Source organism: Lithobates pipiens, unplaced genomic scaffold (genome assembly GCF_037356315.1).
Source record: "Lithobates pipiens isolate NorthernLeopardFrog02 unplaced genomic scaffold, aLitPip1_a1.2 Scaffold_16, whole genome shotgun sequence".
In the NCBI taxonomy this organism is placed as follows: domain Eukaryota; kingdom Metazoa; phylum Chordata; class Amphibia; order Anura; family Ranidae; genus Lithobates; species Lithobates pipiens.
This window is the reverse complement of record NW_027507748.1, coordinates 234,348,229-234,366,599: the sequence shown is the minus strand read 5'-3', so window position 1 is coordinate 234,366,599 and position 18,371 is coordinate 234,348,229. Positions and strand designations below refer to the sequence as shown.

Here is an 18,371-nt window from a genome sequence, read left to right as displayed (position 1 = left end):
TGGGGTCAAAAAGTCCTCAGATCTCATATTTGGGCTAAAATGCAACAAAAAAATAAAAAAATAAATAAAAGAAAATCTGACATCTAAAAAAAAAATATACCTTTAAGAGGTATGGGCGGAAGTGACGTTTTGACATCGCTTCCGCCCTCCTATGGTATAGAGACGAGTGGGGGCCATCTTAGCCTCACTTGTCTCTATGCCCAGCAGACGAAAGGACCCGATCGCCTCCGTCGCTACCGACGGCTCCGGTAAGCGGCGGAAGGGCGGCGGGAGTGGCACCTCTCCCGCCGCCGATAGCGGTGATCTCGCGGCGAATCCGCCGCGGAGACCACAGTTATCGTACAGCCGACCGCCGCCTGAAGAGATGGATATCTCGGTTGTGGCAGCAGCTGCTGCCGTTACTGAGATATCCCTCTTCAAAAATAGGACGTACATCGTCGTGCGACGGTCGGCAAGTGGTTAACCTGAATACTAAAGATTTGTACACACTGCCTGAAATTCAGTGGGTGCAGCAACTTTCAGGCCATGTGTACAGCTGTCTGTTCTAAAGAAGACGGTCTCCTGACCAGCTTCTGTCAAACGTGCATGCTGTAAAACCAGCATCTGGCCCGCATCCAATCAGCCCTGGCAGCCAACACTGATCAATGTGTTCTGGCAGAGGGGGCAGTCCCTGTGTCAGAACACAAAGGCACAGCGGGGGGAGATTGCCGCATGAACATCGCTTGTGTTTGTACAATGATCCCTCCTTTTTTCTTTATCGATCAGCCCGGCTTGAAGAAAATAAACTTCTAGTGTGTACTAGCCTTTAGACTTAACCTGACATTTAAGCGCCTAACCTATCCGCTAACACTGACCTTGTCATACACTAACTATCAGTATCAAAATCTCCCTCTTCTGTGTCACGATTTACCAGTACCAAGACCTTGTAGATAAAAGTAACAGATGTCTTAATAAAGATTGTCTTTTTATTACTGTTATCTTATCACTTAGATAAGGATCGAATTGCATTTCAGGAGTTATTCACAAAAATTCAAGCAACTCCTAAAAGGGGTCACAAATGTTTTCTTACAACTGGTCTTAAAACTACCTGGAGCTTATACATACTGGTGTTTAGTTCACCAACGGCATCATAATGTGTGTTGTCTCTACTTGTCCAGACTTGAAAAAAAAATCATGTCCACATTAAAATTGGGTACAAGTTTTGAATTTATTTCTTCTTGCCAGCTTTACCGGCCAGATCTAGGCCATTTATGTATTTCCGAGGAATCTTAAAATGTTCTGTTAAGAAAAAAAAAAAAAAAAAAAAAAATATATTACATTTCTTGTAAAGCTCAGCACTGTTCAAGTTCAAGTGGTTAAAGATACAGCAACCTTCCAATATCTTTTTAACTTTAAAATACAGTATATGCACAGATCAGCTGAACTGTGATGTGTGCCTACGTCATCGCAGGTCCTCCCCCTTGTCACATTCATCATAATGGTCGTGAGGAGCCATGCTGTATGCATATGTTGGCGGGGACAGAGGGCGGGAGTGAAGGGCGGCTCAGCCTGTCTGTACTGGCACTGCTGCTGAGAGTGTGGAGCATGGAGCTCTGGGGAGGAGAGCAGAGCCATCGGTACATTGGTCCCAGAAGGGTTCGGGGTGGCCACGGCGTTCCCAGCCAGAGGTGCGATGGAGGAGGATGACAAGGTGAAGGTGGAGGAGAGCCAGGAGAGGGGCAGCGCCAAATGAGGAGGTCACGGGGAGGACACGGTAAGGGAGGTGCCAGACTGTCCTGTCCAAGCCAGCTAATAACCCCCCTCACCAACAACCTGTCACAATATAATACTGTTCCAGATGCCACCCCCACTTATTACCATAGCGCTCCACTCCCCAGTGTCAGCACAAACCAGTTCCCATCCTTCTCGACCAGCATCCACAGTCCTCTCATGCAGATCTGCCAATAAAACAAAAAATGGTGTGCAGTACTTTGTGGTGATAAATCTACAAAAGTCTTATTAACCACTTAAAGGACAGAGGCTCGTTTTGAGATTTGGTGTTTACAAGTTAAAATCCGTTTTGTTGCTAGAAAATTACTTAGAACCCCTAAACATTATTTTTTCTAACACCCTAGAGAATAAAATGGCGGTTGTTGCAATACTTTGTCACACCGTATTTGTGCAGCGGTCTTACAAGCGCACTTTTTTGGGAAAGAATACACTTGTTTTAATTAAAAAATAAGACAAGAGCCTAATTTATTTTTTTAATATTGTGAAAGATAATGTTATGCTGAGTAAATTGATACCCAACATGTCACAATGCAAAATTGCGCCCGGTCGTGGAATAGCGACACACATTTACTCTTAAAAATCTCCATAGGCGATGTTTAAAAAATTCTACAGGTTGCATATTTTGAGTTACAGAGGATGTAATTATTGCTCTAGCTCTAATGATTGCCATGATACCTCACATGTGTGGTTTGAACACCGTTTTCATATGCAGGCGCTACTCACGTATGAGTTCACTTCTGTGTGTGAGCTCGGCGGGACAGAGCGCATAAAACAAATTTAATTTTCTTTTTACACCGTTTAAAAAAATAAAATAAACGGTGTTACTTTTATTCATATTGTAAACATCCCTTGTAATAGGAAAAAAAGCATGACAGGACCTCCTAAATATGAGATATGGGGTCAAAAAGACCTCAGATCTCATATTTACACTAAAATGCAATAAAATAAAAAAAAGTAGTTTGAAAACAAATAAAAATGTCTCTTTAAGAGCTATGGTATGGCGCTGGGTGGGGGCCATCTTCCCCGCACTCAGCTCCATACCACAGAGGGGAAAAGACCAGATCGCCTCTTCTGCTGCCGGTGGCTCCGGTAAGCGGTGGAGCACGGTGGGAGGCTCCTCTACCACCACCGATAAAAAGGATTGTAGCGAACAGATGAGACCACTTTTATCTGAAAGCCGTCCGCCCGCTAGAGAAGCTAGCTGAAGCCATAACGATATTCCCCTTCAAACAGCCGATGTAGAACGACAGCAGGTGGTTGGCAAGTGGTTAAGTAGTGAACAAATATAGTCCTGAAATATATATAAGTTCATGACATGATTGAAAGAAATCTTCTGTGTACTTAAAGTAATTCCAGTGTTGAGTATGCTGTATTCAAATAATTTCAGATTTTTTTGGTGAGTGGTTTGAACACAGCACACTCAGCACTAGAATTACTTTGAATACGCAGAAGATTTCTTTCAAAATATAAATCACAGATTTATATATATTTCAGGACTATATTTGTTAACTACTTAATACGATTCTTTTGTACATTTATCACCGCAAAGCACTGCGCACCCATTTTTTGTTTATTTTATTGTCAATTAAAGGTTGTGTATTCACTGTGTGCTAGCTGCTAACTAATCATACAGCCCCCATTTTATTTTGTTTTTAATGCAGATATGATAGCATGTTCCCCAGCTGGCTGTCAAACTGCCTGATGCTCTCCACAACCTGTTCCCCCCCCCCCCACCCCTTCAGTTCCCATGGTCGCCTGCCTCCCCCCCCTTTTACAGGTCTCAAACCGCTACCGGTCACTAACCCTAGATTCACCCAAACTCCACAGCCCATTCCTCTTCCACCTCCCCATTCACACCAATGCCACTGCATAGCCACCTCCCTCACCCACCCCACCTCTATCAGACTCCCATCCGCAACCCATGCATGCCCTGAACAATCTGAGGTCCCACCCATTCTTATCTCCGGAACCCTCCATTCTACAGTTCCTATCAACTCCCCCCCCCCCCCCCAGACTCTTCCATCAAATAATATTCCTGGACCGTTCCAGATTTGCATTCTTATCCTCAGATTCTTCCATCAATTCTTTCTCTTATTCATGGATTCCTCCTTCCTTATCCCCCCAGACTCTTCCCTTCTCTATCCATTTAATCATCTTTCAAATGTTATCCCTTGACCCCTCCATCCTTCAGTTCTATCCCCGTACTCCTTCATCCTTTAGTTCCTATCTCCATACTGCTCCATCCTTCCTTTCCTATTCATGATTCCTCCTTCCCTATCTCCAGACTCCTCCATCCTTCCTTTGATTCTTCCATCCTTCAGTTCTTCTGACTGCTTGAATTTGTTGATGAAAACCATGGGCAGTAATCATAATGCATCACAGAATCGAATCGAATCGTTGACATGATAATCATAATCAAATCGAATTGTGAGAAGATTGTCTGAAGATACGCACCTCTAGTAGCTCTTTTCTAGGTGTCAAACTCAACAGATAATACCAGGACAGCGGTGCATCAGATTCTGATGTTAGTTTGACAGCCGGCTTCCACAGCTGTGTCCTCCTAAATTAACACCCGAGGAAAAAGTCTCTTCTGCCCTTTCATAACCAATAATGTAGCAACCTTTCCTTAAGTTTATATGCACCAATATACTCACCAAGCAACAACTTTCCAGTTTGCGACACTTGATTGCCCTGAATCTGCACCTGTACTCTGTCTTTTGTTCCAGGGAGCACTGTACAGGAGAAGCTTGCCTGAACTCTTTGCTGTAATAAGCTGCCAACTGAAACAGGATCTAGGCCATAAAGCTCCAGGTTCTTGATGATGGTAACCTGTATCAAAACAAAAAAGACAGCAAGCAAGGTCACATTTTCTAAAACTCATGGAAAACAGTTTAAATTTCACCAGAGCAAATTACCTCTGGTGTGACTGTGTAACAAGAATCTCACTATTTATACCAAGGTTATATTTTAATTTGGTGCATTTAAACTAGCAACCCAGGGCCAAGCCTCCTGTGGGGCCCATACCTGCATCCTGAACATACTTCTAACACCTACTGCTGCCCCAAAAAAGCCCCAACAATTCACTGTGGTGAATTTCTTAACATCCCACCCCATAGCTTACTGCCTACATATCCTTTTCCAGACAACAGCATGGTGACTGCAGACTGCATCCCTAAGCATCTGAATAATTAGCTTTCCACCTTCTTAGCCCTTTCCCTCCTTCTGTGGAAAATAATATAAACCCCTTTACTGAACACATAGAAAGTACCAGGGTAATGGTCCTGCAGTTATAGATTATACTCAACCAAACTCCCGAGGAGGTTGCATGGCGATTGCCACATTCTCCCTTAATTCTGAGGTGGAAGCTGCTCTCAGGAGGAGGTCATCCAGGTAACCCATGATTGCGATCTCTCGCTGCCTTAGCAAAGCCAGAATTGGGGCTAGCACCTTGGTGAAGACCCTTGGTGGCAACACCAGGCCAAAAGGGAGAGCTACAAATTGGTAGTGCTCGTCCCCGACCGCAAATTGCTAAATCCTCCAATGCCTGACGCATATGGGGACACGCAAGTATTCGTCCTTGATGTCCAAGGACACCAAAAAATCCCCCTGATGGAGTGCAGCAACCACGGAGTGAACTGTTTCCACCTTGAACCTTTGTACTTTCACTGGACAGACCCTTCCTTCTTTGGGACTACAAACAGATTGGAATAGAATCCCTGAAACCTTTCCGGCGTTGGCACAGGCAATATCACCCCGCGCAGCAGCAGGTCCCATACTGCCCCGAACAGGGCTTCCCGACGAGCCCGGAAGACGAAGGTTGGAGGGAAAAAATCTGTTTGGCGGACAAGAAAGAAACTCTTGAATCCTGATGAAACTGGTGGGAAAGCAGGGAGGTCCACTGAGCTGCAAACTCCCAAAGGCGACCCCCCCCCCCCCCCCCCCCGACTCTCAAACCTTCATGCAGCAACAGATTTACTTGCAGGCTTGTTCGGCTTGCGAAACCAGAGACGCTTTTGTCCCCTCTCAGCGGGCACCTTGTCGGACTGGAACGCTTACCTGCCGACCCGGGCGGGCAAAATATCTGCTTCTGAGTGGAAAAGGAGGGCCCTTGCCTACGGCGTGGCTCCTTACCTTTCCTGGACTATGTTCTCTTACCCCTAGTAACATTCTTAATAATGTCATCCAGCGAGGCTCCAAACAGCCTCTCTCCCTGGAAGGGCAAATCCGCCAGTGCCTTCTTAGATGCCTGGTCCGCAGACCAGCATTTTAGCCAAATCAGGCGACAAACCACCACAGCTGATACTGAGGCTCTAGAGAGCAAGGGGGCCATATCTAAGGCCTGCATCACAGACATACTTAAGGCCCTGCACCAACTGGTCCACCAGCTCCACGCAGACCGTGGAAGACTGTTGCTTCTCCAACTCACAGTGCAACAATTTAGCCCATTCAGTAAGCGTCTGGGACACCAGGGCCGTGGCCAACACTGGCCGCAATGCTGATCCCACCACCATAAACATGGACCGGGCAACCGCCTCGGCTCTCCTGTCGGCAGGGTCCTTGAAAGAAAGGGTCCCTTCCACCGGAATCGTGGGTGGTCAACAATTGGAGGAGATGTTCATTTCTTCAGGAAACTCTCCTCAAAGGGGTAACGCACCGCCATGCATCTCTGGACTGAAAAGGCCCCCTGCGGGCTTCCCCACTCCTTGTAAATAAACTTATCAAAATAAGTTAGGTAAGGAAACACCTTAACCGTGCGGGCCGGCTTGTGGGACCTGAAAGGGACAGACACCTCTGTAGATGCCCCTGCTGTATCCTCCATCTTTAGGGTATCCCGCACCTCTGTGATAAGTGCTCCTACAAGCCTTTTTTCCTGCACTGACCTGGACTCATTCTCTGTCCGAACGGTCCTGGTCCGCATCCTCCGAAACAGGTGCCGCCTGCCACAGCCGGACCAGGGTCTGAATCAGAGCTTTCCCCAGAAGACGGTGGAGGGAGCGCCGCTTCAACCCTGGCAACAAAGGACTCCAGGACCCCTGGTAGAGCGTCCATAGGCACCGCAGGTGCAGGGGAACCGGCTGTCAGGGATGTCTGGGAAAGAAGCGCCAGCTTCTGACGCCATGCTGACACACATTTGCCTGTCATCACTTAGGGGGCCTAAGGCAAGTCACACAAAATGCCCACCCTCCTAGCTGCCACAGACTGAGGGGCCACCACTCTGACCCAGGTACTGCGCTGTGCTGCCACTGTCCGCTCTCCCTTGCGTCAGCCGCAAGGTGTTCTGTGTAAAAAGCATGCTGTTCTAGAAAGAAACAGTCACCCAGCGGTAGAGGCTAAACAAGCTGAGGCTACTAGAAAATGGCCGCCTCAGCAAAAAACATCTGATGGCTAAAATGGGACTAAAATTAAATTGAAATTTAATGCCAAAATTAACACTGCCTAGTGACTTTTTCCCACTCAATGTTCTCGCCACCCTTGTGCCCTTACCAGGTGCACGTGAGGCTGGTCCTTGTGTTACTTTGAATATGCACATACATACATACATACATACATACATACATATATATATATATATATATATATATATATATATATATATTCCACATACATGTACACACATATGTATTTATATATTAATGTGCACACATGCCAAACATTATTGAAATAAAGTTTGTTACCTTCTTGTTTGATCCTCTCTGTGCCACACTGATATCAATGGCCTCAATATTTCCCTTACGAACAACAGGAGAGCTTCCAGGGAAAGCAACTCTATGCGAAGGTTGCATTCTTTCCAAGCACCTAAGACAGAAACCAGAAAGATGAAAGTCAGAAAACAAAGCCATTTTCATTTTCTCCAATACAAAAACGCATAAAAAAATAGAAAGTGCACTGATCAACAGTTAATTGGATGCTCCAGCTGGCTGTATATGACAAGATTTTAGAAAGGATAAGCCAAGGGGTGCTGCTGCTCTGTATTTATCCTCTGGGTGGCAGAAACATATCTAAGCAAAAACACAAGAAGACAGAGCCGCCCTAGTATAACTAGGCTTTATTAAAATATCAATAAAACAGACACACTTCAATGGTCAAACAATTCAGCAGATGGATGTTCAGCTGTAATACCTCTCCTGAACCATCACCGCAAGATCAGGGGAGGGGGGCCGTGGACAATCAGGCTGGCAACCCGAAGGATGCTGCTGACATCACACACAGCATGCAGATCCTGTGCTCGGTCCAGCCTGAGCTACTTTTAGTGGATAGACTGGCTCACAGGAACGAGAGACAGGGGAAGAAGCAGATGGAACTAGGTTGCCATGATGAAAAGGTGTTTCTGAGGCGTGGCCTCCTTTTTTTTTTTAAGTCACGCTCACACGCTGGTAATATGCCATTATATAGGAAAAAAGGTGTACTAATAGCAGCACTATCGAAGAATAACATCTGGTCCTGGAAACCATATGCCAGGCACCTAGTGTATTATGGTTGTTACATTGATCTGCTCATCTGGGATGGGCCACTTGAGACTGCTTCTAACTTTGTCTCATATTGTAAGGCCAATACATGTGCGAATTTAATTCGCACATGTGGTGAACCCGAAAACTGTGGTATTCCCTGACTTGGTGTTGTCCTGAAATGTGGATGGCAAGATTAACTCTAAAACCCATTTTAAAGAAACAGCGGATAACTGCTATCTGCCACCACCCCAAGTGGAAAGATAATATCCCATACAGTCAGTTCTGTAGGCTACGCAGGAATTGTTCAAATGACACTGAGTATTTAGCTCAGAGGTGTTAACCCAAAGGTTCCTTGAGAAGGGTTACAATAAGGACCACATACAGAAGTTGGGAGGCCTCATTACTGGACAGGAGGACGGATACATTATTCATCACTAAATTTAACGATCAGCATTGGGCTATAAAAGGGCCATCCAAAAATATTGGCCTATTCTTAAACAAGATATTTCCCTTAACAGGCTGCTTTCTGATAAGCCTAAGGTTGTTTTTAGAAAGGCTAATAGCGGCAAGAGCCTTATTGCCCTGAGCCATATTCAACACAAACAACCTAGGGTCAAGGTTATACCCATCTTTCTCAATTTAACAGGGTCTTACAGATGCAAGTCCAGCAAATGTAAGGCCTGTCAGTTCACAATACATGGCAAAAAGAGATTTACCAACAAAGATGGTTGAGTGTTCAATATCAAACAGTTCATAAGCTGTAATACACAGTTTGTAGTCTATGGGTTAAGGTGCTTCTGTGGGCAGAACTGTACGGACTATGCGAGAGAGATTCAGAGAACAACTGCAGTTTATGGAGGTAAGAATGCAATAAACACAGTGTCCCCTGACATTTTTCACAAGCACATGGAGGCAGCACCCAGGGGCTTGAGTTTTTTGGTATAGAAGCTGTACCTATAACCATTCCAGTGGGTGAAAGGTTCTCCAGGATGTGTCTACGGGAAACCTTCCGAATCTTTACTTTAAACTCCATGTCCCCCAATGGGCTCAATGAGGAACTGAAAATGAATACCCTCATATAAATCCTAGTACCTTTCAGTCTCTCCCTTCATTTCTGATATGCATTTAGAACTGTTAATACATACAACTATGTTTCTATCTGTGAGAGAGATATAGTTAATGCTTATATTATGCTCTCCATACTTACAGTGCCTTGCGAAAGTATTCGGCCCCCCTGAACTTTTCAAACTTTTGCCACATTTCAGGCATCAAACATAAAGATATAACATTTTTATTTTTTGTGAAGAATCACCAACAAGTGGTACACAATTGTGAAGTGGAACGAAAGTGGGGCGTGCAAAATTATTCGGCCCCCTTGCGTTAATACTTTGTAGAGCCACCTTTTGCTGCGATTACAGCTGCAAGTCGCTTGGGGTATGTCTCTATCAGTTTTGCACATTGAGAGACTGAAATTCTTGGCCATTCTTCCTTGCAAAACAGCTCGAGCTCAGTGAGGTTGGATGGAGAGCGTTTGTGAACAGCAGTTTTCAGCTCTTTCCACAGATTCTTGATTGGATTCAGGTCTGGACTTTGACTTGGCCATTCTAACACCTGGATAAGTTTATTTGTGAACCATTCCTTTGTAGATTTTGCTGTATGTTTGGGATCATTGTCTTGTTGGAAGATAAATCTCCGTCCCAGTTTCAGGTCTTTTGCAGACTCCAACAGGTTTTCATCCAGAATGGTCCTGTATTTGGCTGCATCCATCTTCCCCTCAATTTTAACCATCTTCCCTGTCCCTGCTGAAGAAAAGCAGGCCCAAACCATGATGCTGGCACCACCATGTTTGACAGTGGGGATGGTGTGTTGAGGGTGATGAGCTGTGTTGCTTTTACGCCAAACATATCGTTTTGCATTGTGGGCAAAAAGTTCGATTTTGGTTTCATCTGACCAGAGCACCTTCTTCCACATGTTTGGTGTGTCTCCCAGGTGGCTTGTGGCAAACTTTAGATGAGACTTTTTATGGATATCTTTGAGAAATGGCTTTCTGCTTGCCACTCTTCCATAATTGTGCAGTGTACGACTGATTGTTGTCCTATGGACAGACTCACCCACCTCAGCTGTAGTTCTCTGCAGTTCATCCAGAGTGATCATGGGCCTCTTGGCTGCATCTCTGATCAGTCTTCTCCTTGTCTGAGCTGAAAGTTTAGAGGGACGGCCAGGTCTTGGTAGATTTGCAGTGGTCTGATACTCCTTCCATTTCAAAATGATCGCTTGCACAGTGCTCCTTGGGATGTTTAAAGCTTGGGAAATCTTTTTGTATCCAAATCCGGCTTTAAACTTCTCCACAACAGTATTAAGGACCTGTCTGGTGTTCCTTGGTCTTCATGATGCTCTCTGCGCTTTCAACAGAACCCTGAGACTATCACAGAGCAGGTGCATTTATACAGAGACTTGATTACACACAGGTGGATTCTATTTATCACCATCAGTCATTTAGGACAACATTGGATCATTCAGAGATCCTCGCTGAACTTATGGAGTGAGTTTTCTGCACTGAAAGTAAAGGGGCCGAATAATTTTGCACGCACCACTTTTCAGTTTTTTATTTGCTAAAAAAGTTTAAATTATCCAATAGATTTCGTTCCACTTCACAATTGTGTCCCACTTGTTGGTGATTCTTCACAAAAAATTTAAATTTTATATCTTTATGTTTGAAGCCTGAAATGTGGCAAAAGGTTGAAAAGTTCAAGGGGGCCGAATACTTTCGCAAGGCACTGTAAATTAAAATCTAGAACAATACAAGTACTGATGTCCCTATTAGTGTAGTTATTTATGTTGTTAACTTTCAATAGAGCCTCCCTGTCCATATTCCTGATCTTATTTATTTTAATTTTTTTTTATAAAATGGCACAGTCATCCGTAGCAGAACTGGAAATCACACAAGTGCACTTTTGTTCATGTTTTTACATTTTTTTATTTATATGCACATTTATGCACATGAGCACTTTGAAGTGAGTTGTGTATATGTTATATTTAATGTTTCTATTTGCTTATTTACTATTTTATTGATCACAGCGGATATACTTCATATTTATGTATGTATTAATGTATGCACTTTGGCACCTGCACTGATAGAGTGCGCATCACATTTAATACAATATATTTCTTCCAGTAAATCATATTCTATTTATATATTTGCTTTGGCACGATTTGTGAGACGTGTTTCACGCTACCAGCTGGTTTGCCATTTTATTCTATATAAGCATCTAGTAGTGGTGGTCCCCCTTTTTTTATTTAGTTTACTCTCATTCACATATATATTTGTACTGGTGGCAAGCTGTGTGGCGGCAGCACATATTAATGAATGGAAGCACAATACCCAGTCTATAAGCCCTGGGTAAATGTCAAACTCAGCATTACGAGTTAGTCTGTACAGTGGATGCACTTCCATTCATGAATATAGACTGCCTGCATGCAAGCATAAAAACAAGGATCTTCACACTACATGGGGCTAAGCGCAAGTGAATAAGCCCATATTAAGTACAGATTGCTTTTGCTGAATAAATATTACCAAAACAAAAAAAATACAAAGAAAAAAGGAGAGGAATTAAGAGGATGTACATTAGTTCAGAAAATTAAAGATAGTGATTTTATTTCATGAATACTACCTCATATCTTCATAGGTAAAGTTGATTCAGGGAACATCCGATTGTCTCTTGGGGGATGAAGCAATTTGGATCATGTTTTTTTTTTTTTTTTTTTTTTTTGCCTTCCTCTGGATCAACTGTGGGTATAGGACTGTATATATAGAACTGTATCATTTTTTTTTTCCTTCTATTGGTTAAACTAGATGGATTGTGTCTCCTTTCAACTAGACTAACTATATGCTGAACTTCATAAGACCAAAGAGACTCTTTTAGCGGACTGAAATAAAAAGTAAAAAACTAAGCACTTTTTGCCATTTTGTAATTGTGCTATTTTTTGCAATTTTAATTTATATTGAAGACATCAACATCTTTAGGAACATTCTCAAACCAGGGGCTCAATTCTCTAAGTATAAAATAACACATGAACATTAGTGGTAAAATAATGCATGCTCTATTTTTCAATAAAGTTACTCATTCATAAATGACACATGTGCTATAACTGTGGTGTGGTATTTTATTTAGGAAAGTAGTTGATATTCTTTAGTAGCGGGGACCTAGAGATGTGGAAGAGAAAGGATTGGAAGCACATCTCAGAGTTGCCACTGCTTAAGTACACAAAGGAGCAACGCCACCCAGGTGACCCCGCCCCTTTGTTTACTTTAGTGTTTAGTGACATCTTTGAGTCTGCTGGAACTCTGTCCAAGTGGAACTGGTCTAAGTGGTGAGTTAAAACCAGGCGTTTAAAACAGGAGGTTATAACGGGGTCATAGTACCTATGTAGTGCGAGTACCTGAGTGTTGTCTGAGTAGTGTGTGTGGATCGTTAGTACTTGTGTATTGTGGATGCACGCTGGTCTGCGAGTACCTGTGTATTGTCTTGTTGGATACCTGTGTACTGTCTTGTTGAGTATTAGTGTCAGGAAGCTAGTTGTTTGGTAATTTGGACTGTGTATAATCTCTAATCCTCATTAAATTAATAGGTACGATGCCCGGCGGGTGTGGAGAGGCGACTCGGTGTACATCTTGCGGCATGTATGCGTTCCTTGATCATCTGATTGAGGGTGAATACTGCTGTGCAAAATGTAAGCACATGGTTTCCCTGGAAGCTCAGGTTCTGAATCTGGGGAAGCAACTGTCAGCACTGAGAGGACACTCCACACTAAGACCCCTTTCACACCGGGGCGTTTTTCAGGCGCTTTAGCGTTAAAAAAAGCGCATGTAAAGTGCTTGAAAGAAGCCTCATCTGCAGTCCCAATGTGAAAGCCCAAGTGCTTTAAGAGCCCTTTCACAATGTCAGCGCCCAAAAACCGCTCGTAAAGCACCGCTTAAACGAGCGAAGGTAAAGGAAAGAGATTCTGGTGGTAGGGGACTCAGTTCTTAGAAGGACAGAGGGCAATCTGTAACAAAGACCTGAAGCGCCGAACTGTATGTTGTCTACCAGGCGCTCGGGTTCGGCACATCACAGATCTGGTGGACAGATTACTGGGAGAGGCTGGGGAAGAGCCAGCTGTCACGGTGATCGTTGGCATCAATGACAAAGTCAGATGGAGTGTCCTAAAGAATGATTTTAGGGACCTGGGAGCTAAATTGAGGAAAAAAACCTCCAAGGTAGTATTCTCAGGAATACTACCGGTATATTGAGCCACACCAGAAAGGCAGAGGGAGATTAGGGAAGTAAACAAGTGGCTGAAGAGCTGGTGTAGTAAGGAGGGGTTTGGGTTCCTGGAGGACTGGGATGACTTCTCAGTCAATAACCGGTACTATAGAAGGGACGGACGGCATCTAAATGAGGAGGGTGTAGATTAGCTGGGAATAAGGATGGCCAAAAAGTTAGAGATAGAGATAGTCAGCGTGGAACATATTCCAGAGGGTAATATTAGGAGCATTAGTGGTAGGGTAACCAAAGCACATAAACCCAAGGTAAGTATAGTAGCAAGTCCTAGTTGCAATCTCGGAACACCCAAGAGGATAGTATGTGACAGGTCAAAATATATTAATGCATTAAAATGTTTGTTCACCAATGCCAGAAGTCTGCCAAGCAAAATAGGCGAGTTTGAAGCTCTGGTGCTTCAGGAGAGCTATGATGTAATCGGTATTGCTGAAACTTGGCTTCATTCCTCACATAACTGGGCTATTAATATTCCTGGCTATGCACTCTTTCGGAAAGACAGAGTAAAAAGGAAAGGTGGAGGGGTCTCTCTGTATGTGAGAAGTGATCTCAAAGCGAGTGTGAAAGAGGACCTGGTGGGTGGAGAGTGTGAGGAGTCTGAAGCATTATGGGTGGAATTGCATACAGATACACGTAGTTCAAAGTTAATCATTGGAGCTTGTTATAGCTCACCCAATGTTAATGAGGAGGTGGAGACCCAGCTCCTTGCACAGATGGAAAAGGCTGCAAGGGCTGGGACAGTGATAATGGGGGATTTTAACTATCCAAAAATTTACTGGAGTAATGGCACTGCTGGGACAGTTAAAGGGCAAAAATGTATAAACTTATTACAGGACTATTTTATGGTCCAGTTTATTGAGGCCCCAACTAGAAATGATGCTCTGTTGGACGTGGCAATTTCAAACCATGCAGAGAGTATTACTAATGTTCAGATAAAGGAACACCTGGGTAGCAGTGACCATAACAGGATTTCATGTAATGTTAGCTGTAAGCAAAAATCACATTATGGAAAAGATAAGCACACTTAATTTCAGAGCTTTTTTTAAAAGAGCTTTTAAAAAATATAAAAATGAAGGAACACTAGTGTCATTTAAATGTTACAAAGAATATAACAGAATATGTAAAAAGGAAATCAAGGATGCAAAAATTCAAAAAAACAAACAAAAATTCTTCAAATATATTAATAGTAAAAAGGTCAACTCTGAGCATGTAGGCCCTTTACAAAATAATGTAGAGTGGGTGACTGGGGACAAAGAGAAGGGTAATTTATTAAATACTTTCTTCAGCTCTGTGTATACAAAGGAGCATTGGGGAGCTCATGTCCATAATGGGGGTGGTAGTGACAAAGCCCCAAATCCACAGTGGCTCAAAAGTGATATGGTCCAGAAATATTTGGACAGAATAAAGGTGGATAAAGCACCTGGACCTGATGGCATCCACCCACGGATCCTAAAAGAATTGAGCTCTGTAATTTCAAAGCCATTGTCTCAAATTTTTAGGGACTCATTAATGACAGGAATAGCACCATTTTATTGGTGCAGGGCCAATGTGGTGCCTATATTTAAAAAGGGAACAAAGTCTTTACCAGGGTAAAAGCCAAAAACACTCCCTTATGGGACCAAGCTCCCAGAAGGAATTGGTCCTAAAAGCAACATGTGGGAAAAAAATGGACCTGGTGACACAGTCTAGCAGGTCCAAGAGGGAAGGCCCTAAGTCTTTGCACCCCTGACCTCTTTTGGATCATAGGACACAAGCTATATGTTCTTTTACAATTAGCAAAGCAAGACTTACCTCCAGTACTAAAGGGGTTGTAAACCCTTGTGTTTTTTTAACCTGAATGCATCCTATGAATTAAGGTGAAAAGAACACCTGGCAATGACGGGCCCCCCAGCCCCCCCATTTTGCTTACCGGAGTCCTGGAACTGCACCCGACGGGGAGCATGCTGTCCCTCTGCCCGGGGTCCTCGGCTCTTGATTGGATAGATTGATAGCAGTGCAGCCATTGGCTCCCGCTGCGGTCAATAAAAAATCCAATGACACGGGCGCCGGGGCTGTGGCCGCCAAGTGATGGACTGGGGAGCGCGTCTGCAAGGTACCGCTTCTTTTAGGGGGTTATCTGATGTGGGGAAGAGCCGCCAGGGGACCCCAGAAGACTGTGTTTGGGGGACCCCAGAAGACTGCAAAATGAGCTGCACAGTGGAGGTGTGCACAGTGTATTTATTTTATTTTAATAATCAAAGCTTTACAATCACTTTAACAGAGTGCCTGAACTTGATCCCACATACTGTAGTAATTTCAAAAGGTAGAGGGGAAAGAAAACACTCTCCAGAAAGGGAACAGAATATGGGATGTAGACTCTCTCGAAACTGGTAAGATAGAACACAGAGGGCGATGGTAAAGAATACGGTCACTGGTACATTAGAGGTTTCCTGGGATCCTAGTTAAGAACCTGCTTTTAACCTGCTGGTCAGGTGCAAGGCTTTGCCCAATCACGGCAGAGAGTACAGTCAGAGTCATGATTGGACAAAGTCATGGTGACTTTGCCCAATCATGACTCAGTGCTCATAGTCCCACCCCACACTATAAAAGGTTCCTTCCCACAGTGGCGTGTTGTTGGAGAGAAAATAGAGCAGGGATCTGTTTGCTATTAACGAGTTAGTGTTTTGTGACCGAGTCAGTGTAGTGTTACTGTAGTGTGTCAGTGCAGTGTTAATATACAGTGAGTATAGTGTAGTGTGTCAGTATAGTGTAATGCGAGTGTAGTGCAGTGTTTAATACAGCGTTACATGACATTTAGTGTTGTATACAGTGCTGTATACCCCCCTTTTTTTTAGTTGCTGCATTTTTTTTGAGTCAGATATGTTTTTATTGTATTTTACAGAAGAAAAACAGTACATGGGTAATGACCAGATGTTCTGTACATTGAGCAATACAGTGTGGGATTCATATCAAATACAAGTCTGTATGCCCCTTAGTGTGGCACATGAGTGTACCCATCTTCCAAACCAAAAAGGTGGTTAGAACCATAGGGTATTGCATAACATATTTATAGCGTATTAGACATCTGAGTAGCAGTCATTTGAACATAAGGAGTGAGGGGGAGGGGAGGTTAGGGAGGGTTAAGCAGACCCCCACGTAACAGACTGGGAAGATAGGGTCCGGGGTTGAGTCTAGGTTAGCTATGAGGTGTCAACATCGCCTTCAGTCAGGTAGAATATTCTATCCAAATAAGCCATAGGATTTTAAATTTGTCGAAGGTGTCATTGTCTAGGGCAGCCTTTCTCAACCTTTTCAGCAAAGAGGAACCCTTGAAATAGTTTTCCGGTCTCAAGGAACCCCTGCTAAAAATTAGAACTCTACAAACTCATGATACATTAGTCTGATGGCCAGTGAGAGGAATGGTCCTTACACTTGTGGTCATTGGGAAGCATCATCTCCTTACAGATAGCTAAAAAGATCATTGGTGTCAGTTGGAACTTATCTGAGAGGCAGGAATTGCCCAATGCTGAAGGAACCCCTAGCAACCTCTGGAGGAACCCTAGGGTTCCACGGAACCCTGGTTGAGAATCACTGGTCTAGGGCTTTCATTTCCTCCATGCGCATGATATCCTTGACCGTTGAGACCCAGGTGGATAGAGGTGGGGTGGTGGTGGTCTTCCAGAAGAGGGGGATAAATTGTCTGGCAGCTGACAGAAAGAACTGTCGCAGGGTACATTTCTGGGAGGCTATGGAGCACAGGAGCATTGATAATAGCGCCATCTCTGGGGATGGAATCGTTGGTCGATCATATAGACTGCTGTATATGGTGAAGACCTGAGACCAGAGGGACTGTATGGCTGTGCAATTCCACCATATATGGAGCTAGTTTCCCTTCACCGAACCGCATCTCCAGCATGACGAAGGTATGGACGGGAAGATTTTAAGAGATTGAGGATCCCTGTACCACCTAGATAAGAGTTGAAAATTCTTATCCTGGGTATAGCAGGAGATTGAGGATTTATGGGTGAAGTGGAATGACTTTTGCCAGTTGATTATTGAGAGATCCATCCCCCAGGTCCGCGGCCCACCTCCTGGTGTAAGAGGGGGGTTGATCATGTATCAGTGCATGTTGTAATTTGTAGATGGTGGAGAGCAGGTGCCTGGGTGTTTCTGAGAGAGAGCACAGCTGTTAGAATCCCGTTAGAGATCTGTGGATTTGGGAGGAGAAGAAGGACAAGATTCGCAGGGCCGTGAGCAGCATTGCCCTGTGATACAGATCGAAGTCTGGGAGCCCCACTCCGCTCTAAATTTTGGGGTATGTTAGTAGCGTATGGCAGATAAGAGACATTCCCTGATGCCAGATGAAGCGTATGGTCATGGATCGCAGGGATTTAAAGAAGTGTTTGGGGACAGAGATAAACACAGTCTGAAACAAAGTAATTTGGGAAGGGTATCCATTTTAATAGTGTTAATGCGCCCAAACCAGGGTAGTGGCGTTAGGTTCCAAGCGTCCAGTTCCTTCCTAAGCGCAGTGAGCAAGGGGAGGTAGTTAAGGGTATAGAGATTTGAGAGATTGGACGGGATTGTTATCCCCAGGTAAGAGATGCCCCTGGAGTCCCAGTGGAAGGAGAAGTTGGTCTTCACTTGTGCAAGTGTAGTAAGTGGTAAGGAGATATTAAGGGCTTCAGTCTTGGAAATATTTAGCTTGAAATTGCTAAATTCCCCAAATCTGAGAAATTTGGGCATTAGGGAGGGGAGGGACGTGTGTGGACGTTGAATATACACCAAGAGGTCATGCGCATAGAGTGAGAGTTTGTGGTCAGCGGATGGTGTCTGAATCCCATCCATATTTTTG

General features: G+C 44.0%; 1 protein-coding gene across 1 annotated transcript in view; it reads right to left on the bottom strand.

Moving 5' to 3' along the window:
• Nucleotides 1–945: 945 nt before the first annotated feature.
• Nucleotides 946–18,371, bottom strand: part of EIF2D (eukaryotic translation initiation factor 2D) — a 115,471-nt gene continuing 98,045 nt past the window's right edge. The window contains exons 13-15 of the mRNA XM_077481165.1: nt 7,446–7,566; nt 4,425–4,599; nt 946–1,278 (exon numbers count right to left, since the gene is read on the bottom strand). Coding sequence (XP_077337291.1) covers nt 1,208–1,278; nt 4,425–4,599; nt 7,446–7,566 — 367 coding nt within the window. The 3' untranslated portion in view covers nt 946–1,207. The remainder of the gene's footprint in view (nt 1,279–4,424; nt 4,600–7,445; nt 7,567–18,371) is intronic.